General features: G+C 44.1%; 1 protein-coding gene across 1 annotated transcript in view; it reads left to right on the forward strand.

Annotated features, from left to right (window-relative positions):
- The window catches only part of ACACA (acetyl-CoA carboxylase alpha), a 254,747-nt gene that overhangs the window by 142,448 nt on the left and 87,737 nt on the right, over positions 1-24,562 (forward strand). Inside the window, exons 33-39 of the mRNA XM_081313199.1 lie at positions 124-231; positions 4,318-4,374; positions 4,705-4,749; positions 15,782-15,823; positions 16,776-16,991; positions 19,955-20,110; positions 23,699-23,902. Coding sequence (XP_081169325.1) covers positions 124-231; positions 4,318-4,374; positions 4,705-4,749; positions 15,782-15,823; positions 16,776-16,991; positions 19,955-20,110; positions 23,699-23,902 — 828 coding nt within the window. The remainder of the gene's footprint in view (positions 1-123; positions 232-4,317; positions 4,375-4,704; positions 4,750-15,781; positions 15,824-16,775; positions 16,992-19,954; positions 20,111-23,698; positions 23,903-24,562) is intronic.

Below are 24,562 nucleotides of genomic sequence, written 5' to 3' on the forward strand. Positions count from 1 at the left end.
ATGCAGCCATCGATTTATTACTGCATTCTCTCTCTCTCTCTCTCTCTCTCTCTCTCTCTCTCTCTCTCTCTCTCTCTCTCTCTCCCACGCCAATCCACCTTCTGATTTTTCTTTGAACCATAGAGCGCTCGAGATGAACCTATTCATATCCTGAATGTCGCCATTAAGACTGATTGCGATATTGACGACGAAGGTCTCGCTGCCATGTTCAGGGAATTCACGCAGAGCAAGGTGACGTTCTTCAGTTATCTGTTTTTCTTCCATCTGTTTAGCCAAATGGAATGCAGATTCTATCCATCGTTGCCACCGTCTTCCTACTTTTTTTTTTTGAGCAGTTCGCTTATCTTTAAAGACAAGTGTCAACTTAACATGGCTGAGCAGCTCTCTAGTCTGAGTTGTTTGTAAATAAGTGTAGAAGTCACTCGGCAGTATCACTTCACAACCGAAGAAGGGTGCCATCTGATGAGATCTTAAAAAGCAGACTCTCTCTTCCCATTTTTTTAACTCTGCCAGGAGAAAAACTATCTTCATGCCAAGACTGACCTTACTTTTCAGGCCAAGGGGACAGGGCAAATTAGACCCTTTTTTGGAGATCCCATTGTTGGTCTGTTTAGACAAAATGCAGGTAGTCCTCGACTTACGACCAGAGTTGAGCCCCCCCCAAATTTCTGTTGCTAAATGAGACCGCTGTTAAATGGATTTTGCCCTACCTTACGATCTTTCTTGTCACCGTTGTTAAGTGAATGACTGCAGTTGTTAAATTAAAAATATGACTATTACCTCAACCTGGCTTCCTCATTGACTTTGCTTGTCCGAAAGTAGCAGAAGGGGATCACGTGACCCCGGGATGCTGCAACCGCCATAGATACAAATCAGTTGCCAAGCATCCAAATTTTGATGACCTGACCATGGGGATGTTGCAACGGCCATAAGTCTGAAAATGGTCATAAGTCACTTTTTTCAGTGCCGTTGTAACTTCGAACAGTCACTAAATGAACTGTTGTAAGTCAAGGACGACCTATAAACGATTGATACTTAATACAAATGAAGACCCTCCTTCTTACAACTGGACTGGAACAAAAGGAAGCAGATTGAATGACCTACTTCGTTTCTGAAAGGCATTACACAGCCTTTGTGAGAAGCAGTGGTGGCGCTGTGGTTAGGCTGCAGCATTGAAGGCAAACTCTGCCCACTGCCAGCCGTTCGATCCTGACCGGCTCAAGGTTGACTCAGCTTTCCATCCTTCCGAGGTTGGTAAAATGAGGACCCAGATTATTGGGGGGCAAAATGCTGACTCTGTAAACCACTTAGAGCAGGGGTTCCCAACCCCTGGTCTGTGGACTGGTACCGGGCTGCGGCATGCCAGCAACCAGGCCACACAAGAAAAACCTCACCTCAAAACCTCACCTCAAAACCTTGTGCAGGCAGGATACAAAACCACACCCCCTCCGGTCCACGGAAAAACCTCTGCACAGAACCGGTCCCTGGTGCCTAAAAGATTGAGGACCTCTTGCTTAGAGAGGGCTTGTAAAGCACTGTGAGACAGTATATAAGTCCGCTATTGCTATTACTTTATTAAAAACATTAAAATGATGAAATTAACACCCCTTTTCCCCTATTCTGTTTTTGTTTCATTTTGTTTTAATACATTTTTTAAAAAAAATAAAATAAAATACTTAAGTTCGTTTAAGGGGGAGCCTTAAATCCCCCAGCTTGGAACAAAAGCGATTCAATCAAACCAAGCCTTGCCTCAGGGATGCACAGATGAGGAATGGCTGTTTTGGATCTCTCTCGCTCCACCCTCAAGGATCCCTACTTTTCATTTCTTCCCATAAATGAACTGTTAAGCTAGGTCTTCTTTCATTTGCATGAACGGGCTTGTGGTGTGTGTGTGTGTGTGTGTGTGTGTGTGTGTGTGTGTGTTTGTTTTAAGTGTGTCTGGAAGAGAGAAGGCGTTGTGCATTAAACTATCAAATAGCTTGATCCAAATTGCCCGAATAAATTTCCACTCTCAGCATGTCCCAACAGGATTCCCCCCTGTGCATTTGTACATGTAAGTGTGTGTGTGTGTGTGTGCATGTGTGTGTATTTGATAGAAATTAGGATCGTATACTTGTAAATGACTGGTGGAGGTGATTGAAACAGACAGTGGAAATAGAGTTCCTCCAGGTGTTGGTACCTAATAGTGCCATAATAGCTGTTGAGTCGCTAGGAGGTCTGTATTATTACAATGTAATCAGAATCCCGTTGCTATATACTTATTGTCTGACACTTGTGGAATTTTAAAAGCAATAACCTTCTTTTTTTAAAAAAGAAAAATCTCAACCTCATTATTAAAGTTATTTCCACCCGCTTTCCCCCCCCCCCCCCCTTGACGGCAAAAATGCTCATTTTCAGAAGGCGTTTACCATAGTAAAACTTTCTCTTCTGGAAAAAAGGAGTTGGATCCTAAAGCTGAGGACATGAAGCTTTGTCTGTTTTCTCTTCCTACTGAAGTCTCTTTTTCCCCCCTACTTCTGGTTTTGGGTGAGATGGAGGTGGAAACCGTTTGATGGGGTCTACGACAACTCGCCACGGCCAACTCACTGCAGCCGACTCACCACGGACAACTTTTCCCCAACTTTTCTGGTACTGGGGACTGGTTCCGTGGAGAAAGGCTTTCCCATGGACCAGAGAGTGTGTGGTTTTGTGTGCTGCCCTATGTACGGTCACTCATGCGCTCGTGACCTCTCGCCTGGACTACTGCAACGCTCTCTACATGGGGCTGCCCTTGAGGACCACTCGGAGGCTCCAACTGGTACAAAATGCAGCCGCGAGAGTTGTGTTGGGAGTCTCCCGATACTCCCATGTTACACCTCTGCTCCGTGAGCTGCATTGGTTGCCAGTTGTCTTCCGGGTGAAATTCAAGGTACTGGTAATGGTGTTTAAGGCCCTACATGGCATGGGTCCGGAGTACCTCGGGGACCACCTGCTGCCGGCATCAACTTCCCTCCGCCCAGTGCGCTCCCACAGAGAGGGCCTCCTCAGGGTGCCACCGATCAGAGAATGTCGATTGGTGGCCCCCAGGGGGAGGTCCTTCTCTGTGGGCGCCCCGGAGCTATGGAATCGGTTGCCGGTTGAGCTCCGGATGGCGCCCGACCTTCGCTCCTTCCGTCGCGATCTGAAGATGCATTTATTTGAACAAGCCGGCTTGGCCTGATGGGGGATGGGTTGGGTTTTTATTGTCATTTTTAGTATATGTATTTACTGTTTTTAGCTTGGGCATATGTTTAATTCTTTTTAACTTTTGTATTTTTGTATTTTTTATATGTCTGCCCTGTTCACCGCCCTGAGTCCTTCGGGAGAAGGGCGGTATATAAATAAAATTATTATTATTATTATTATTATTATTATTATTATTATTATTATTATTATTATTATTATTATTATTATTATTATTATTATTATCATCATCATCATCATCTCATGGATGGGGCTTTACTTGTTTGTGCGGCCTGGTTGCTGGCATGCCACGGCCCGATACCGGTCCACAGACCGGGGGTTGGGGACCCCTGGTCTAATGGTTAAGGCACCAGGCTAGAAAGCAATTCCCATTTATGGTTCCAGGACTGTCAGTAGAATTTCACTTACAATAGCAGGTGATGTTGGACAGAGTTCCCCAACCTTTCGTGGCTTGTGGCCCTGAGCTTGGGGAGAGGGGGAAAAGAAGGGACGGTTTTGTGGGGCTAGTGGGGCCAGCTCGTGGGGCTTGTGCGAGTTGGGCTGCAAACACCTGCATGAGTGAGACTGCAAACATCCGTGACACTTGTGCAAGTGGGACTGCGAATGCCTGTGATGCTCACGCGAGTGGGGCTGTGAACACCCATGATGTTCATGGCAATGCATCGGCCAGGCACTCATGCTGCCTGGTGGCTAATAGCCCAGGCCCAGTAGTGGGCCACGACCCACAGTTTAAGGACCCCTGATGTAGGAGATGACCAGGCTGAGTCTGAGGGAGGGGTCAAACGCATCATCAGTCTCAAGTCCTTTCACACCCACAAGAGAGTTAAGTCCAGCCCACCTTGAATTCCTTTGACTCTTATCTACCCCTAATTTGCTTTGACTGTTAGTAGTTCAGATTCTTGTGGAGAGTCGTAGCATGAAATAAATCTATACATTCATTTGAACTGCCTGGACTCCTGATTTTCTTCCCTTGACGGGTATAATTGCAAACAAAAAAGGTTGACAGTACAGAGATTTATTTATTTTTTACAAGTTTTCATTTTGCTGACTGTCTTTCCCTACTTGCTTTCTCATGCTTTTTTCCCATTTTTGCAGAAATCTGTCCTGATTGACCATGGAATTCGACGTCTAACTTTTCTGGTGGCCCAAAAGGTATTTAGACCTCTTGATCTCCCTCAGTCGGCGTTTTTCTATTTCGATAGCTTGCATGGCAAATCAGACTGATTTTTAATGGAAGAAAAAAAAATCAAATCATGTTCACAGCTGATTTTGTTTTATTGGTCTCCAGCTATGCAATGGCTTTTCCGATATGTTGTCTGAAGAAAATTAATTGAGAATTGAAAATGATGACAATATTTGTACAGCTTGTGATTTCCCCCCCCTTAATTTACTTTTAATTTATGGACTAATTGCTAGTTTTGTTTTGCCTCTCTCCTTCCTCTTGCTCCTCATGCCATCGCGGCTTACATTTTGGCTTGTAAGGATTTCAGAAAGCAAATCAACTGTGAGGTGGACCAAAGATTTCACGTAAGTAGAAACATCATTTGTGTTTGAAATGAAGAAAAAAAAGAAACTTTGATTTTAGCTTTTGACTTTCTTTCTTTCTTTCTTTCTTTCTTTCTTTCTTTCTTTCTTTCTTTCTTTCTTTCTTTCTTTCTTTCTTTCTTTCTTTCTTTCTTTCTTTCTTTCTTTCTTTCTTTCTTTCTTTCTTTCTTTCTTTCTTTCTTTCTTTCTTTCTTCTTTCTTTATTACATTTATATACCGCCCTTTCCCGAAGGACTCAGGGTGGTTTACAGGGTGATTAAAAACAAAAATACAAAAGTTAAAAACAAATTAAAAAAAATTATATTCGTCCCTGAACAAGTAAAACCCCAGTTAAAATTAAAATTAAAATTAAAATTAAAATTAAAATTAAAATTAAAATTAAAATTAAAATTAAAATTAAAATTAAAATTAAAATTAAAATTCTCAGCCTGGGCCAGAGAGCTCGAAGAGCCAGGTCTTCAGGCCCCGGCGGAATGAACGGAGGTCGGGGGCAGTCCTCAGCTCCACTGGCAGCTGGTTCCAGAGGGCAGGCGCCCCCACTGAGAAGGCCCTATCCCTGGGTGTCGTCCGCCGGCAATCTCTTACCGGTGGCACCCTGAGAAGACCCTCCCTGTGGGAGCGCACTGGACGAAGGGAGCTTGATGCCGGCAGCAGGTGTTCCCTCAGATATCCCGGACCCTCGCCATTTAGGGCTTTATGGGTCATCACCAGCAATTAGCTTAATCTTATAATAGAAATGACTAGTACTCATAATATAGCTGTCCTAAAGGTGCTTTTTCAAAAGGAAACTGTACTGTCTTTGTTTTTCCTTGAAGAGGTTTTGCTTTTCATCTAAGAAGCTTCTTCAATTCTGAAGCATCTTTGGTCCACAAGAAAACCAGCAGGCTCAGAGAGCACCAACAACCCTACAGTTCAACCCTGAACTACAAATAAATAATGGTTGTTAAGTGAATCTGACATTGTCTTTGCTTGTCAGAAGGTCGCAAAAAGTGACCACAGGACACTACAACCACCATAAATATGAGTCAGTTGCTAAGTGTCCACATTTTGGTCACGTGACCGTGGGAATGCTGCAAATGCAACTGTGAAAAATGGTCATAAGCCATTTTTCCCAGTGCCATGGTAACTTGGAACAGTGACTAAACAAATGGTTGTAAGTTGAGGACTACCTGTATGTTGTTTCATTTTATAGTCACACTGTCCCAGTGCCACCTTTTTCACCCCATCCCTATTTTTCTTCCTCTTTCTTCAAAGTTTAAACTCTTTGTTCTGGAGTTTGTGGACTTCCTAGGATAAATCATGTATTAAATATATAATAAGTTATATATATTACACACACACACACACGTAGCCTAATAATTTATTATACATATACATATACATATACATATATATACATATATACACACATATACACACACACACACATACTATATATATATATATATTTGTTTTCTGAGGTTTTCGCGGGTGTTTGTGTGTGGATCTTTGGTTATTCGGGTTTTTCCCCGCGTAGAACTAAAGGTGTAGGCGCAACGTTTCGACGGAATCCCATCCGTCATCATCAGGCTGGTGGCTTTAGCTTCCTTCTTCTGGGAGATTCCGTCGAAACATTGCGCCTACACCTTTAGTTCTACGCTGGGAAAAACCCGAATAACCAAAGATCCATATATATATATATATATATATATATATATATATATATATATATATATATATATATATATATATATATATATATACACACACACACACCTACATACATACATATACACATACATATATGTAGGTCATGGCGTATTTGGGTTTTCTCCCGTGTAAGATTGAGAGTGTCTTGGCAAGACACTCTCAATCTTACACGGGAGAAAACCCGAATACGCCAAGACCTACATACCTATACCCGTGAAAATCTACGAAAACAAATGCGCACACACACACACACATATACACACATACATACATACATATACACATACATATATGTAGGTCATGGCGTATTTGGGTTTTTTCCCGTGTAAGATTGAGAGTGTCTTGGCAAGACACTCTCAATCTTACACGGGAGAAAACCCGAATACGCCAAGACCTACATACCTATACCTGTGAAAATGAAAATCTACGAAAACAAATGCACACACACACACACACACACACACACACACGTAAATTTTTAGATTGCTAACAAAGAATTAAAGGGAGACTGATATGCATTTCAAACTTATTTGTTTTCATCAGTCAGCCATACCCTTCTGAGATTCGAACCTGGGCTGATTGCACATTAGGCAGTTGTTTTAACCTCTAGGCCACAGGCTCTTTCTCACTTTGTTAGCTGAGAAGCAAGGGAGATATGTTTTTAAATGCTTGTTAACTATTTAGATTACCTTGATAGGCCCCAAACATGGGACAAATCCTATTTCCTGTTTCGGCCTAACAGAAGGCCATCGACAGGCAGTAGTCACAACAGTGACAGCTCATATTTGTGTAAATTTTAGATTGCTAACAAAGAATTAAATATATATATACATACATACATACATACATACATACATACATACATACACACACATATATATGCAAAAATTAACATAAGACCCGGTCTTATATTAATTTTTGCTCCAATAGATGCATCAGGGCTTATTTTCCAGTTAGGTTTTATTTTGGGGAAAACACAGTACTAAATGCGTCCATCTGGCTGATGATCTTGTCTGGGGCTTATTTTTTGGTGCGGGGCTTACATTACGAGCATCCTGAAAAATCAGGCTAGGCCTTATTTTCTGGTTTGTGTCTTATTTTCGGGGAAACACAGTATATATTAAAAGCAGAAATGTTCCTTAGATGCCCAGGCCATCTCTTCTGGATTGCTTTGCCTGTGTCGATTGGCATCGCCCAGCTTTTAAGGACGACTCTAAAAGCACATAACAGATACCAATCAATCAACGGTTTTAAGACAGGAAGCTGGAAAAGTATGGATAGCTTAAGTGAAAAGCAGGGGGCTTTAGAAAGTAGAAAACCGAGCAGTTTAAGAGAATAAAAATGGATAACTGGAGGGGAAAAAGAGAGAGCTTCTTTTTAATGCTTGTGGATAAATCCACAGGCCGTCGAAGAGCTTTGGGGGAATTCCTAAGCAAACAGCCGGACAGTAATAAGAACAAAAGAGTGACTGTGTCAGAGATAGGCCTTTTCTTAGCAAGGACATTAAGGTGGCAAGAAGTCAGATCAGACGATTGATCCATTTTATTCCGCATTGTCGCTGGCAGTCTTCTCCAACCTAGCAACATCCAAATACAGGTAGTCCTCGACTTACGATCACAATTGGGAAGAGAACTTTGGCGATTAAGCAAGGCGGTTGTTAAGCAAGTTGCAACCGATTTTACAGTAGGGTGGTGTTTTTTTTTTTGCCACGGTTGTTAAGCAAATCACTGCAAATGTGATTTGAGTGAATTGAGTGACGATTAAGCGAAGCCAGCTACCTCCATTGACTTTGCTTGTGGGAAGGTCACAAATGATGATGTCTTGACTCCCAGGCCGTTGCAACCCTCATAAATACACGCCTGTTGCCAAGCGCCCAAATTTTGATCATGCGACTGGGGTAATGCTGGGACAGTTGTACGTATGAGGACCAGCCATATGTCACTTTTTTCAGTGTCGTAACTTCAAGCGGTCAATAAAGGAATGGTTTGTAAGTCAAGGATTATATCTGTATGCTAGGTTGCAGTTTAGGAACTATTTGCTGAGACTTCTGGGACGTGTTTCTAAAATATCAAGAACGTCCTAGAATTGAGGGAAGAAGGGGAGGTAGTTTCTCTAGAAATGGTCTGGATTAAATTTATGACTTTCTGCGTACAGAAGACCTGTATCTCTGGTGGCTGATAATATGTCTTCTAAAAGTAAAATAAGATTCTAGTCCTCATGCGTCCACATTAAAGGCTGTTTAAAATTGGCTTCTACAAAATCAGTCGATGTTCACGACAGAATTTCAAGTTTTAGGAGAACAACCATCCCACAAGTATCCTTCAAGTTCTCCCTGTGTTTCTTCCTTTTCCCCTGGTTATTCGTTTCTTGGATCTTTTCATTTTTGAAATTTGGATACTCTCCCCCCCCCCCCGCCCTTTCTCTGTCTCTTATTTCTTCCTTCCTTCCTGTCTCTCATAAGTTAGGTGTGCTGAATCTGTTCTTTACATCAGTGTTATGTTCTGTCTTTATGTCCTCCAGGTCGAATCTTGCTGGCATAATTTTCTAAGTTTCGATACCAGTAATTCAGGCTCTGTGTGTGAGACCAGATTCCATTTTTTTCTCACTTCAGTTTTCTATTATGTAGTCTGTTTGCTTCTGATATTGCTCGCTGAATGAATCACACGCATTTTTCTAGAAGTCCAGGTCCTCTGTTTCTACCATTTTGACAATCCAATCTCCTATTAATAGCACGACTTCCTCTCTTGATGCTGTATCAAGCCTCATCTTCCGTGTGCTATTGAATGTCTATTCTTCGACCGTTGTGTTTTTAGTAGGCGTGTAGACGTTAATGTTCATCGATTGATTGATTATGTGCCGTCATGTCATTTTCAACCACATAAGTAGGTTTTTCTCCATGAGGATCTGTCCCTAACCTGGTCCTTTAGGACTTCCAATGGCGGATTCATTGCCACTGTCACTGACTCCCTCCATCTTGCTGCTGGCCCTCCTTTCCTTCCACCTTTCCCAGCATCAGCGCTTTCTCCAGAGAACTGCATCTTCCCACAATGTGTCCGAAGTAGGATAATTTTGAGCCTGATCTCACAGAAGGCCAAGGTGACAGCGGACTTTCTTCTCTTGGGTTTAGCCATCACAGGGTCTGAAAGGGACTGTCCCTTTTTGCAGTGAGGGATACTTCTCAGCAGTTAGTGCCGCGCATACGTTTGGGCATCTATTTCAAAAGAATGTGTGCCTGGCTGCTGTTGCTTCCATAGTATATGTAGTATGCCTTTGTCTCTGTTCTTGGTCTGTTTTTCGGGAAAATGAGGGTTAGGCTTTTTAGCAAAACTATTATGCCAGGCGTTGTGCTGGTAAGCAAGTCTCTACACTTTGCACTTCAGAGAAGAGGAGAGGAGAGAAAAGAGAAGATTAGAATTAGAATTAGAATTAGAATTAGAATTAGAATAGAAGCAGAACAGTGCAGGAATAGAAGAATGGAATGGAATGGAATGGAATGGAATGGAAGAGAACAGGGGTCCCCAACCTATGGTCCATGGCCCGGCTTGTTGGCCACTGGGCCCCAGGAATACCCACTCGTGGTAGCACCGCTGCACAGGCACTAGCGCCCTCATTTGCACATGCACGGGGAAGCTAGCACTGCTGCCAACGTCAGGTGGGTGCCAGCGGCCCATTTGCGCATGCACGTGGGCGTCAGCACGTGTGCACCAGTGCACATGGCCCATTTGTGCATGATGTGGGCGCCAGCCCGCATGTCATAGGTGCGTGCAGCCACTTGCGCATGTGCCTGCATGCTAGCGCCATCACCATGCACATGCCCATTTGCGCATGCACACGTAGAGCTGCGCGCATGCACATTTCCCTACTGCTCTCTTTCCTTCTGGACCACCAAGCCATAAAGGTTGGGGAACTCTGGAATAGAACAGAACAGAACAGAACAGAATAGAATAGAATAGAATAGAAACAAGAACAGAACAGAATAGAAAAGAATAGGAACAAGAACAGAACAGAATAGAATAGAATAGAATAGGAACAAGAACAAAACAGAATACAACAGAACAGAAACAAGAACAGAACAGAACAGAAAAGAAACAAGAACAGGACAGAATAGAAACAAGAACAGAATAGAGTAGGAACAAGAACAGAATAGAATAGAATAGGAACAAGAACAGAACAGAACGGAAGAGAACAGAACAGAACAGAACAGAACAGAACAGAACAGAATAGAATAGAATAGAATAGAATATTTATTTGGCCAAGTGTGATTAGACACACAACGAATTTGTCTCCATTACAGAAGCTCTCAGTGCACTTGCAAAACCACAGAGAAAATAACAATATAGTAAAAGTGCAACCAGCAGAAGGGAGGAATAAGAGGTAATAAAAGGATAAATACTACTACAGCCACACACTATGGGTTAGTATACATACACATTAGACAGAACCTAGTAGTCTTTTGTCAACCGGGAGAATTAGGTGTTCAGCAGAGTGATGGGAGAAGCGAAGAAACGGTCCCTCTGCCTCGTGGTCTTAGAACGTAACGCCTGTAATGCCGTCCCGAGGGAAGGAGTTGAAACAGTTTGTGTCCAGGAGATGAGTGTTCTGCTGATGTCTTCTCAGCCCTTCTAATCCTAAGCAGAGTTGCTCAGCCCTTCCAACTGGGTTCAGTCCTTCGTGTTTGCATTCCTATTCGTACTGGTACCGGACTATCAGTGTAACTTAGCGGCCTTGGCGTGGGCTGGTTTTGTGTTTTAATTACAGTCTATATAATTACTTCCCAGCATGTTGAAGTAATAGAGAGTTGGTTCAGCAGGCTTCCAATTTCCTCATCTCATTAGGCTTTTAACACGATTATTAGTATAATAACCAGCTATGATGATTTTCCCATGTAGCTTTTTGCATTCTCCAATTTGCAGGGTGTCTTGATTGGTTAATTTAGGCGAATTATTCTGATTGTCTTGATTATGGTTGGTTGATTAGAACACAGCAGGGGCATAATTCCTTCATCTAGGAAATCGGGGTGTTGTTTTTTTCCTTTCTTCCTTTCTTTCTTTGGATTTTGGTACGAAAACTCTGAGGATTTGTTTACCTCTGTGTCTATCCGTTTGCATTCCCCCCCCCCGCCACACACACACACACACACGTTTAATTGGATATTTGCCTGAAAATGCTAGACTGAAGAGCTGAAAAGAAAAAAAAAGAGCAATCGGTTTAGTGACAGTATGCGGAAAAATGCAGCAAGAAGAAAAAAAAAGATTAGCTTTGAGCAACATCTGAAGAGCAAGAGACAAGAGTTTAGAAAAGGAACAAAGAACTAGACTTTTTACTTTTACTTTACTTTACTTTTATTAAATTTGTATACCGCCCTTCTCCCGAAGGACTCAGGGCGGTGAACAGGGCATATATAAATAGCAAATACAAAAATTAGAAGGGAATTAAACAAGTGCCCAGTTAAAAAATACAATAACAATGTAAGAAACCCATTAAAAACCCTAACGTCCCCCATCAGGCCAGACCAGCTAGTTCAAATAAGTGGGTCTTCAGACCGCGCCGGAAGGAGCGAAGGTCCGATGCCATCCGGAGCTCAACCGGCAGTTGGTTCCATAGAGCCGGAGCGCCCACAGAGAAGGCCCTCCCCCTGGGGGCCACCAGCCGACATTCCCTGACCGGAGGCACCCTGAGGAGGCCCTCTCTGTGGGAACGCACAGGGCGGAGGGAAGTTGACGCCGGCAGCAGGTGGTTTCCAGCTTTCTTCTCTGGATTCAGTCGCGATGGCTGGTCCAACATTTAGAAGGTCCTTGGTTAGGATACAATTAACAGAATAACAGAGTTGGAAGGGACCCTGGAGGTCTTCTAGCCCAACCCTCTGCTCAGGTAGGACACCCTATACCCAGTGCTTTTTTTGTAAAAGAAAAAGGTGCCGGAACTCACACATGTCATACAACCCACCTTGCCTATTCTACAAGGTTCCATCCAAAAAAGGTGCCGGAACTCCGTTCTGAGCGTTCTATGACAAAAAAAGCCCTGCCTATACCATTCTAGACAAGTGGCTGTCCAGTCTCTTCTTAAACCCCCGCCAGCGATGAAGAATCTACAACTTCTGGAGGCAAGCCGTTCCATTGGTTAATTGTTCTCACTGTTAGGAAGTATTTCCTTCATTCCAGGTTGTTTCTCTCTTTGATTATTTGCCATCCATTGCTGCTTGTTCTGCCTTCAGGTGCTTTGGAGGATAACGTGACCCCCCTCTTCTTTGTGGCAGCCCCTCAAATACTGGAATACTGCTATCATGTCACCCCTATTTCTTCTTTCCTTTAGGTTGATCCTCTCTTCTTTGTGGCAGCCTCTTCGATATTGGAACACTACTGTCTTGTGTCCCGTAGTTCAGGGTTCCCCAACCTTTCTGGGTTGGCGGCCCGGTGGGAAAGGGAGGAGTATGCGCACACATGCAAATGTGGCTGCAGGCGTGCACACGAAAGGGGCTGCGAATATGCGTACTCCACAAATGGGGCTGCTAGCGCTAGCACGAGGCTCACAGCAAGGCTAGCGTCGGCACACAGCTTGCAGTGAGGTTAGCGCTGCACTAGGCTCGCAGTAAGGCTAGCGCTGGCTCACAGCAAAGCTAGCGCCAGTGCGAGGCTCACAGCTCACAGCAAGGCTAATGCTGGCACAGGGGGGGTGAGCGTACGCACACGCATGCGCACACTGGTCAGCCATTCACGCAGCCGGGTGGCCAAGAGGCCACGGCCCGGTAGTGGACTGCGGCCCATAGGTTGAGGACCTCTGCCCTAGTCCTTCTTTTCCTTAAACTAGACGTACCCAATTCCTGCAACCATTCTTTATATGTTTTAGCCTCCAGCCCCCTGAATATTGCTCTTTTCTGCACTCTTTGCAGAGTCTCAACATCTTTTTTTATAGTATGGTGTCCGAAACTGGACGCAGTATTCTAAGTGTGGTCTTACTAAACGTTTAAATTAAAATTTAAAGAAAATGTTTAGTAAACGTTCAGCTACCTCCCAAAGGGAAACAGGGCTGCTAAAGAGCATCCCGATGAGCCAAGAACTATGGCAGGGCACAATCCCATTGTTCGCAGAGCGAGCAAAGTCACACAGTAACCAGCATCGAACGTGCTGCCAATATTTGAAAGGTGCCCATCGGTTCGAAAAGGTTCCTGTCTGATCCAATTTTGCAAGCGCAAACAACAATTAAAATCAAGATCAGTTTGCTTATGTCAACATTAAGTGAGGGTTCTGAATGCCAGAACAAGTTGTGACTTTATCTAGGCTCCCCCCGCCCCATCTCTCTTGTTTTAGAGGGAGGGGATTGTATCCCCATCTTTCTTATGTTTATAAATAGTTATTATTTATTTTTATAAATAAGTGTGGCAAACATACCTACCGGTAATACTCACTGTTAAGTCACAGGGTAACTCCCTGCCCACAGCCAGGAGTTCAATCCTGACTGGCTCAAGGTTGACTCAGCCTTCCATCCTTCTGAGATCTGTAAAATGAGGAGCCAGATTGTTGGTGGGCAAATATGCTGACTCTGTGTACCGCTTAGAGAGGGCTGTAAAAGCACTATGAAGCAGTATACAAGTCTAAATAAAATGAGCAGGTGCAGCACAGTGGTTAGAATGCAATACTGCAGGCTAACTCACTGCTCACTGTCAGCAGTTCGATCCTGACCGGCTCCAGTTTGACTCAGCTTTCCATCGTTGCGAGATCAGTAAAATAAGGACCCAGATCGTTGAGGGCAATAGGCTGACTCTGTAAACTGCTTAGAAAGGGCTGTAAAGCGCTGTGAAGCGGTATATAAGTTTAAGTGCTATTGCTATTGCATTGGAAGGGTCCTTGGAGGTCTTCTAGTCGAACCCTGTTGCTCACGCAGGAAGCCCTATACCACTCCAAACTCTACAATCCTTCCTCCTTTTATTTTTGGCATAACCACAACCCTGTGAGATGAGGTGAGTGGAGAGAAAGTGACTAGTACCAAGTTGGCTTTCATGCCTAATGCAAGACTAGAGCTCAGTCTTCTGGCGATTGGCCCAAAGTCACCCAGCCAGCTTTCATGCCTAAGGCAGAGCTTGGACAGAGTCTGCTGGTGATTGGTCCACAGTCATCCCATTGGCTTTCATGCCTGTTGTTAGTTGCGAAGTCATATTCCGACCTATCGCAACCCCATGGAAACGTTCCTCCAGGCCTTCCTGTCCTCTACCATCTTGGAGTCCATTTAGGCTCACGCCTACTGCTTCAGTGACTCCATCCAGCCACCTCATTCTCTGTTGTCCCCTTCTTCTCTTGCCCTCAACCTTTCCCAACATTAGGCTCTTCTCCAGTGAGTCCTTCCTTCTCATTAGGTGGCCAAAGTATTTGAGTTTCCACTTCAGGATCTGGCCTTCTGAAGAGCAGTCAGGGTTGATCTCCTGTAGGACTGACCGGTTTCATCGGCTTGCAGTCCAAGGGACTCGCAGGAGTCTTCTCCAGCACCCTAGTTCAAAGGCTTCAATTCTCTGGCGCTCAGCCTTTCTTATGGTCCAATTTTCACAGCCATACATTGCAACTGGGAAGACCATAGCCTTGACTATACGCACTTTTGTTGGCAGGGTGATGTCTCTGATTTTTAGTGTGCTGTCTAGATTTGCCATGGCTTTCCTCCCCAGGAGCAAGCGTCTTTTAATTTCTTGGCTGCAGTCCCCATCTGCGGTGATCTTGGAGCCCAGGAAAATAAAATCTGTCACTACCTCCATTTCTTCCCCATCTGTTTGCCAGGAATTGAGAGGGCCGGATGCCATGATCTTGGTTTTCTTAATGCCTAAGTTTTTCTTAATGCCTTGGTTTTCTTTCTTGCCTAAGGCAGGACTAGAACTCACAGTCTCCTGGTTTCTAAGCCAGCACCTCAACCACGAGATCAGACCGGTTCTTTATGTCTTTTGGGGTGGCTGTGAATAACTAGTCAGTTCCTGATTTTCTTTAGGTTACCATTTGTTTTCAGTCATTTTTGATTTCAGACTTCATGGTGAGGTGGGATTACTGCTAAATTCAGTCCCTTTGAATATATTCAGGCATCTGAACTGCAATTTTCATCATTTGATCTTAACATTTCCCCCCCTGAATGTTGCGGTTCAGCATTAAACGTCTCTTGGCTAGTATTATATCTTGGCTCCCATTCCAAAACATTTTTTTCAGGGCATCTATTCAGTATTTTCAGTAAATAGTGTAACTTTGGAATGGAGAGTAAGTTCAGTGGAGTAGAGTAAATTGCTTTAAAATATATCAACGTGAGATTAATGAGCAATAATAATTTCCCATACTAATTTTACTTTCTTTTCCAGAGAGAATTCCCTAAATTCTTCACATTCCGTGCCAGGGATAAGGTAAGGGTTGATGTTTTTATTAAGTCTAATCAGACAGTGCAAGCAATATGCTTTTTTCAGTCTTGATTCTCTCAGTAAGTTCCATAATCACTCAGCTGGATTCTATGAGTTGACCAGATTCATAGAGTTTAAAATCACATTGTGGCCTGGCGTGATGCGTAAACTTAGTTGTTGATCTTTGGAAACCATGATTTATGGCTTAATATACCCACAAACCTTGCTTATTCATAAAAACATAGCTTGGTATAATGTGCCTGCACCCTGGGTATGTTATTGAGTCTGTTTTTTTGTCTCTGTTGATGATTCTCCAGCTGCTGTGTGTTTTAGCTCTTGTTTTATTTGAATATTTGTCTATATTTTAATTGTTTTTAATGAGTCACCCAGGATAATGTATTTGAGATGGGCGGGTATATAAACTGAATGAATGAATGAATGAATGAATGAATGAATGAATGAATGAATGAATCTATCTGCTCAGTGTGTTATTTGAAAATCTCTGCCATTTTGACCATCTGATTGCTTTTATTTGACATGTTACAATTGAATTTAGATCATTATTCTTCACTATTGGTGGATACAAACCATGAGAGCTTCCGCAAATTCTTAAATCTTCCAACTTGGCCCTTTCTTTGATTAGTTTCCATCCATTGCTTCCTGCCCTGCCTTCAGGTGCTTTGGAAACAGGTTTATTATTTTTTTTTATTTTTAATTCCATTTATATCCCGCCCTTCTCCGAAGACTCAGGGCGGCTTACAAACTTAGCAGTAGGTTGACCCCTTATTCTTTGTGGCAGCCCCCTAGGTAAATAAATGGATAAATAATCTAGATAAATAAACCTGCATTTATTTATTTAGGCCACTATTTCCTGAAGTCTTGACATTGGGTGAGAAACCTAAGTGAATGCCACGTTGTCTACCCTCAGTTCCGTCAAAGGTGTTTGCTTCCTTCCCAGTTTGAAGAGGACAGAATCTATCGCCACTTGGAACCGGCTTTGGCGTTCCAGCTGGAGCTGAACCGAATGCGCAATTTTGACCTGACCGCCATCCCATGTGCCAATCACAAGATGCACCTCTATCTGGGGGCAGCAAAAGTTGAGGCAGGAGCCGAGGTTACTGACTACCGATTCTTTGTCCGAGCGATCATCCGCCATTCGGACTTGGTGACTAAGGTGGGGATTCTTTTATTTGTGGTCCTGGGCTGGGATTATGAATGGGTCCCGGTAATGGGAGAGGAGCAAATGAAATCGCAGCAGTGTTTCTTGAATTAAAAAGGAGCAATGAAGGTGTTAAGGTCCCAACTGATGATCCCAACAAAGTAAGCACAGCCGAAACATTCCAATCTCTAATTGTTGTTGTTAGTTGCAAAGTCGTGTCTGACCCATCGCGACCCGATGGACAACGTTCCTCCAGGCCTTCCTGTCCTCTACCATCTTCTGGAGTCCCTTTAGGCTCACACCTACTGCTTCAGTGACTCCATCCAGCCACCTCATTCTCTGTCGTCCCCTTCTTCTCTTGCCCTCAACCTTTCCCAGCATTAGGCTCTTCTCCAGTGAGTCCTTCCTTCTCATTAGGTGGCCAAAGTATTTCACCAATCTCTAATACAAAACTTTATTGAGTACAACATACTCGGCACTGATGAATAGAAAACCAGCTCTGGCTAAAATGGTGCCAGAACAGTCACTGAAAACCTCCCTTTCCTCCTGACAATGCAGGTCACGTTCCCCAATTGAGTGTCAGACATTTGTTATGAGAAAAATCTTCAGTTCCCAGCCAAGGGTTTTCCGATGACTTTGGTTCCCATGCTGGACCGCTTACAGCTGCGACGAGCACCCCAATCATTCCCCTTGCCCCCTGAGTCTGTAGGCAAGCTAAGAAACAAACAGTGCTTGAAGCAGAATAAAGCTTCTTTGAAGTTTGACAGAAGAGATCTTAAGACCTGCCGGCTGTAGTATGGGACAACACACCACAGCCAACTTTGCCGTGGGACAACTCACCGCAGGATAATTTAATAACTCAATGTCATCGCTTAAAAGAAATTTAAAAATATTTTCATTTTTGTTCATTCACATTTCATTCCATCCCTCCTTTGGCACCTTTTCTTTAATGATTCTATTCCACCCTTTCTTTGATGTTAGGGTTAACTCTTGTCCCACGGCGAGTTGTCCCACGGAGAGTTGGCCATGGCCAACTGGCCGTGGCGAATTGTCATAGGCCCCGCTGACTGAGATTCATCCCGTGTTAGGACAATGGACGAACATTTTTAAAGCCATGTGTGAATGCTGCAAAACATTGGCATGTTTTTGCACTGACAATATAAGAGACAGCCTGTTATTTTAATTGCTTCATTTGGGAGGGAGAAATCACCCGGAATTTGTGATAAGATTGCAAAAAGCCAGGTACAGAATGGGAAGTGAACCCTCATATGTAAAACTAATTGGATAATGTGATTTATGACGTGTAGATAAGGGCGGGGATTGTGTGTGTGTTATGATGGGTTTGGGGGGAGGAGATTTCAGATTCTGGCATCCCTCCATGAGTGCCGATGTTTCGTCTCATTACTAAGACTTTTTAGATAAATAATATGCCTGCAATCTGTTTGATTTGTCTTATTCATCGGAACCATGACACCGTGTTTTAAAGAGAGGGTAAATAATGTGTTGATAGAAGTAGTCATTGTTGTTTCAAAATGCTTTTTTTAAGCCTCTGATAGTTGCATGGAAGCGGGAAGTGGAATAATAATATGCAAGTGGGCAGGGTCAACATTTGCAGCTTTGGTTCAGTTTTGGAGCAAATAGATAATCCTCAATTTATCACCATTCACTTATCAATGGTTCTAATTAACCACAGCCTCCCAAGCAGCCAGTTGCAATCTAAATTCCAACTTAAGACTGTCTCCCCACCTCTGCAGCCATGTAGTTGCAAATTAGGGGCTTGGCAACCAACTCGCATTTCTGACCAGTGACAGAGTCCTGCAGTCATGCGATCAAGATCTGCGATATTTTTGGCCAGTTTCTGGTAAAAAGTGCCACTGGTTAAGTTGGATTTGCACTTACCGTATGACCATGATTCAGTTTACGATCATACGACTTGACTTACAACCATTGAAAATATGGTCAGGAAAACATTTCGGGTTATTTGATGACTCATCTTACGACCACAACAACTTAACAATGGAAATTCCTATCCCAATGGCAGTCGTATGTCAAGGATTACCCGTACCTTAAACTTTGAGGCTTACAGCAGGACAGATGTTGACTTTAAAGGTAGTCAGGGATCAAAATTTCCCCGACGCAGCCAAATTCCTTCCAATTTGCTTCTGTGAATCTGAATCAGCCTTGAGAAAAACATTCCAGATGGTCCTCAACTTACAACCACAACTGAGCTCAAAACGTCTGTTGCTAAGCAAGACTGTTCTTAAGTGAGTTTTGCCCCATTTTGCGACCTTTCTTACCACAGTGGTTAAGTGGATCACCGCAGTAGTTGTTAAGTGAATCTGCCTTCCCCATTGACTGCTTGCGAGAAGGTCACCAAAGGGGATCCCGTGACCCTGAGACACTTCAGCCGTCGTAAATACGAGTCACTTGCCAAGCGTCTGAATTGTGATCACGTGAACGTGGGGATGCTGCTGTGGTTATCCGTGTGAAAAATGGCCTCAAGTCCCTTTTTTCAGTGCCGTTGTAACTCGAAACGGTCGCTAAATGAACTGTTATAAGTCAAGGACTCCCTGTAGCCAGCACTTTTATTCAGCTCCTGATCTTCTTTAGCAGGGGTGTCAAACTCAATTTCATTGAGGGCCGCATCAGCATTGCGGTTGCCCTCAGGGGGCTGGGTGGCTGTGGCCAGGGTGGGCGTGGCCTGGGTGGGTGTGGCTAGAGTGCGTATGGCCTACTGGGTGGGCGTGGCCAGCTCTACATTGTTCGCATCAAGGGTGCCTATGGGGGCCTGGGCAGGAGTGGGACAGATCTGAGGGTCTCTGGCAGGAGGAGGGTCTCTGGACCAGGGCCAAGGCAGTGGGGGCCGTTCCCTCACTGTTTCCAGGATGGCCCCCGGGCCTTGTGTTTGACATGTCTGTTCTTTAGGGTCTTGGGTCACTCAATGAACAAAAATTCAGTTGATGAATTTATTTTCCCAGGAAGCCTCCTTTGAATACCTACAGAATGAGGGGGAGCGTTTGCTTTTGGAAGCCATGGACGAGCTGGAAGTGGCTTTCAGCAACACAAATGTGCGCACTGACTGCAACCACATATTCCTCAACTTCGTCCCTACAGTTATTATGGACCCTTCAAAGGTCAGTTCTTCTTCTGTCCCTGATTTTCACCCTCTCTGCTTAGGCAGTGTCAAAAAAAATGTAGCGCAGTTGTTATGCCAAAAGAATTGCAAAACAAATGTCCAGGCAGGAATCTTTTTTTTAAAAAAAATGTATTATTTATATCTCACCTTTATTATTTTTAAAAACAACTCCTGCGGTGAGAGTGAGGGAGGGCAAGTGACTGGCCTATAGTCACCCAGCCGGCTTTAATGCCTAAGGCGGGTCTAGAACTCACAGTCTCCTGATGATTGGTCCAAAGTCACCCACTTGTCCTTCATGCCTAAGGCAGGACTAGAACTCACAGTCTCCTGATGATTGTTCCAAAGTCACCTAGTTGTCTGTCCTACATGCCTAAGGCAGGACTAGAAAACCCAGTGGTGATTGATCCAAAGTCACCAGCCGGCTTTCATGTCTAAGACGGGACTAGAACTCACAGTCTCCCGATGATTGTTCCAAAGTCACCCACTTGTCCTTCATGCCTAAGGCAGGACTAGAACTCACAGTCTCCTGATGATTGGTCCAAAGTCACCTAGTTGTCTGTCCTACATGCCTAAGGCAGGACTAGAAAACCCAATGGTGATTGATCCAAAGTCACCAGCTGGCTTTCATGTCTAAGACGGGACTAGAACTCACAGTCTCCCGATGATTGTTCCAAAGTCACCCACTTGTCCTTCATGCCTAAGGCAGGACTAGAACTCACAGTCTCCTGATGATTGGTCCAAAGTCGCCCACTTGTCCTTCCTGCCTAAGGCGGGAGTAGAACTCACAGTCTCTAATGATTGGTCCAAAGTCATCTAGCTGGCTTTCATGCCTAAGGCAGGATTAGAACTCAGTCTCCTGATGATTGTTCCAAAGTCACCTAGTTGTCTGTCCTACATGCCTAAGGCAGGACTAGAAAACCCAGTGGTGATTGATCCAAAGTCACCAGCTGGCTTTCATGTCTAAAACGGGACTAGAACTCACAGTCTCCCGATGATTGTTCCAAAGTCACCCACTTGTCCTTCATGCTTAAGGCGGGACTAGAATTCTGGTGCCTTAACCACTAGGCCAGGGGTAGGCAACCTTGGCTCTTTTATGACTCGTGGACTTCAACTCCCAGAATTCCTGAGCCAGCCATTCCTGAGGAGAAAGGGAAAGGTTTCCAAGCTGAGCCATGCCGGTTATTTTAATGAAAATCTTTATCAGTGTTCTAAGGACTCTTTTCAGCTGAAAAGTGGGACTCTCCCCTCAAAAACAGGCAATCAATCAATCAATCAATCAGGAATCTAACAATTGCACTGTCTCGATACTGTGAAAAGAGCTTCTTGGGAACAGAGACCGTTTGAGTTTCTGAGAGAACTCAAGCTCTGCCTTCCAATTGCCTTGTTTTTAATATGCACTATTTACCAAACAGCAGTATATTCGAAAGTTTAATAAAATGGCAGAATAACAGGCCTCCGAGCAGTAATCCCCGAGTTGATTTAAGGTGCGCTTGGCAGCAGCAAAACACACGACGTGAATGCTGTTTTTGCACATACAATTTTGCCGTTAATGTTTCTCTCCCCATTAAGACTGCCTGGATGGGGAAGTGAATTTGTGTGACGTCCTCCCAAGGCAATACATTCCCCCATTCCCTCTTGTGCCTCTGCACATACATACATACGCACAATTACCCACAATCTTACACTGAAAATCAAGGTGACTAGTTACAATTGTGGAATCAAATGCAAGACCTCTCTCCCCCCCCCCACCCCCACCCGACAAAAAAGAATAATCAAGTCTCTCTGCAGTATTTATTTATTTATTTATTTAACAGTGTGCAGTGGAGGAGTTTCCTCCAGCAGATAATAGGAGGGACTCCTTGAACCAGCTTGGTCGAATGGTTTGAGTAGCAGGCTAGAAACCAGGAGACTGTGAGTTCTAGTTCTGCCTTAGCCGTGTAAGCTGGTTGGATGACTTTGGGCCAATTGCCAGGAGACTGAGTGTTTTAGTCCCGCCTCAGGCATGAAAGGCAGCTGGGCGACTTGGAGTCACTTTTTCAGTCCAACTGACTGTCGTCGTTTTGGGGGAAATTAGGAGGAAGGAGTAGTGCACGTATTTTGTCACCTTGAATTGTTTATGAAAACAAAACAATAAAGGTGGGATATGCATAAATAAAATAGAAATAATTATATTCAAAAGGGGGCACTCGTATTTATTCATTTCAAGAGAGGAGGAGAAAATGAAACAGTCGTACATAGGCATTGGTGACAGATGTTATAAGCATAGGTAAAGGTAAAAGTAAAGGTTCCCCCGCATGTGCGTGCTAGTCGTTTCCGACTCTAGGGGCCGGTGCTCATCTCCGTTTCAAAGCCAAAGAGCCAGCGCTTGTCCGAGGACGTCTCCGTGGTCATGTGGCCGGCATGACTAGATGCCAAAGGCGCACGGAACGCTGTTACCTTCCCACCGTAGTGGTCCCTATTTTTCTACTTGCATTTTTACGTGCTTTCGAACTGCTAGGTGGGCAGAAGCTGGGACGAGTAACAGGCGCTCACTCTGTTACGCGGCACTCGGGATTCGACCCGCCAAACTGCCGACCTTCTGATCGACAAGCTCAGCATCCTAACCCACTGAGCCACCGCGTCCCTTATAAGCGTAGATATTCATAATTAGCAAGCCTCAGGTTATTTCCCTGCCTCTTTACTGTTACTGTCTTCAAGAAAGAGTGATTGTGAGAGGTCCATGGTGTGCTCTGAGCTTGATTGTTTTCTTGCAGAGTTTTCCTTATCAAACTAGGTAACATCATTAGTGCTGGGTGGATAAGGAAACCTCTTCAAGAAGACGACTAAGCTCAGAGAACACCGAGGACCCCTCATTTCAATCCTGAGCTACAAATATTCTCTTCTCTAAGAATTATTGTCTTAATAAAAAAGCACATCAGTTACTGTTGCCATAGAAGTTTTGATAAACTTACTGAGAACCAAGCACTTCAAGGCTGTCTCAATTAGCACACATTCTTTCTATGTTTCGGTTTTGCTAACCCGCTCCCACTTCTCCTCACACAACCACGTCTTAGTGCACGAATCCACATTAAAGCTTCTGCAACAGCCTCTGTTTCCGCGGTCAGAAACTGCTTTTATTCTTAGAGAGCTGCTTCTCATATTCAATGGGAATTTGCCTCTCTATCGTTTAATCAGGGATCTCCAAGACATGTGGACTTCAACTCCCAGAATTCCTCAGCTGGCCATTCCGGCTGAGGAATTCTGGGAGTTGAAGTCCACAAGTCCTAACGTTGCCAAAATAGATAGTCAAAATAGATTTAAATCAGGGGTCTCCAACCATGGCAAGTTTAAGACATGTGGACTTCCACTCCCAGAATTCCTCAGCCGGCTATTCTGGCTGAGGAATTCTGGGAGTTGAAGTCCACAAGTCTTAAAAGTGGCCAAAGTTGGAGACCCCTGATTTGAATCCAATCTTTGGTATCCTGAACTCCAGAAGAAAAGCCAAGAGGTCTTGGATCTTCTGGCCGAATGGCCTTGCAAGCTTTGTGTGGTTTATCCTCATCCTCGCCTTTCACTCGATTTATTTTTGTTCCCCATTGTGGCTCAGATCGAGGAGTCTGTTCGGAGCATGGTTATGCGCTACGGGAGCCGTCTGTGGAAACTTCGAGTCTTGCAAGCTGAGCTGAAGATTAACATTCAGCTTGCACCCAGCGGGAAGGCTATCCCGATCCGGCTGTTCTTGACCAACGAGTCCGGCTATTACCTTGACATAAGCCTGTATAAAGAAGTGACGGATTCCAGAACTGCACAAGTAGGTCTACATCAGATGAATGCAGAATTATCATTGGAAAAATGTTCCTTTTTTAATTATGGCCTCCTTATCTGTGGCTATCAGCTCCCGGTTCAATACAATAGCCCTCGACTCATTGATTTAGTGACTGTTTGAAACTGCAACGGCACTGATTTATGACCATTTTTCCTACGACCAGCTGCGGCCTCCCCACGGTTGCACGATCAGAATTCAGACGCTTGGCAACTGCTTCATGTTTACGACGGTTGCAACGTTGGCAATATCCCAGGGTCATGTGACCACCTCTTGCCCCTTTCTGGCGAACAAAGTCAAGGGGGAAGCCAGCGGCGCTTAAAGACCCGTGTTACTAACTTAACAAGGGGAGCGGTTTACTTGACAACTGTGGCAAGAAAGGTCGTAAAGCGGGGCAAGACTCACTTAATGACGGTCTTGCTTAGCAGTGGAAATGTTGGGCTTGGTTGTGGTTTTAAGTCAAGGACTAACTATACAGGGATTCCCCGAGCCACAACCAGCCAGTCATTTAGCGGCTGAAGGGACCTGGAAAAAAAAGTGACTTATTTATTTATTAAAATTGTAGGCCACCCGCCTCCCTTTGGAAGCGAAGGCCTGGTGGGGTCAGATGCCTATCTTTGCTTTCTTTGACATTCGCTAGCAACTGCC

The sequence above is a fragment of the Vipera berus genome (genome assembly GCF_964194415.1).
Source record: "Vipera berus genome assembly, chromosome: 1".
NCBI classification, from domain to species: Eukaryota; Metazoa; Chordata; class Lepidosauria; order Squamata; family Viperidae; genus Vipera; species Vipera berus.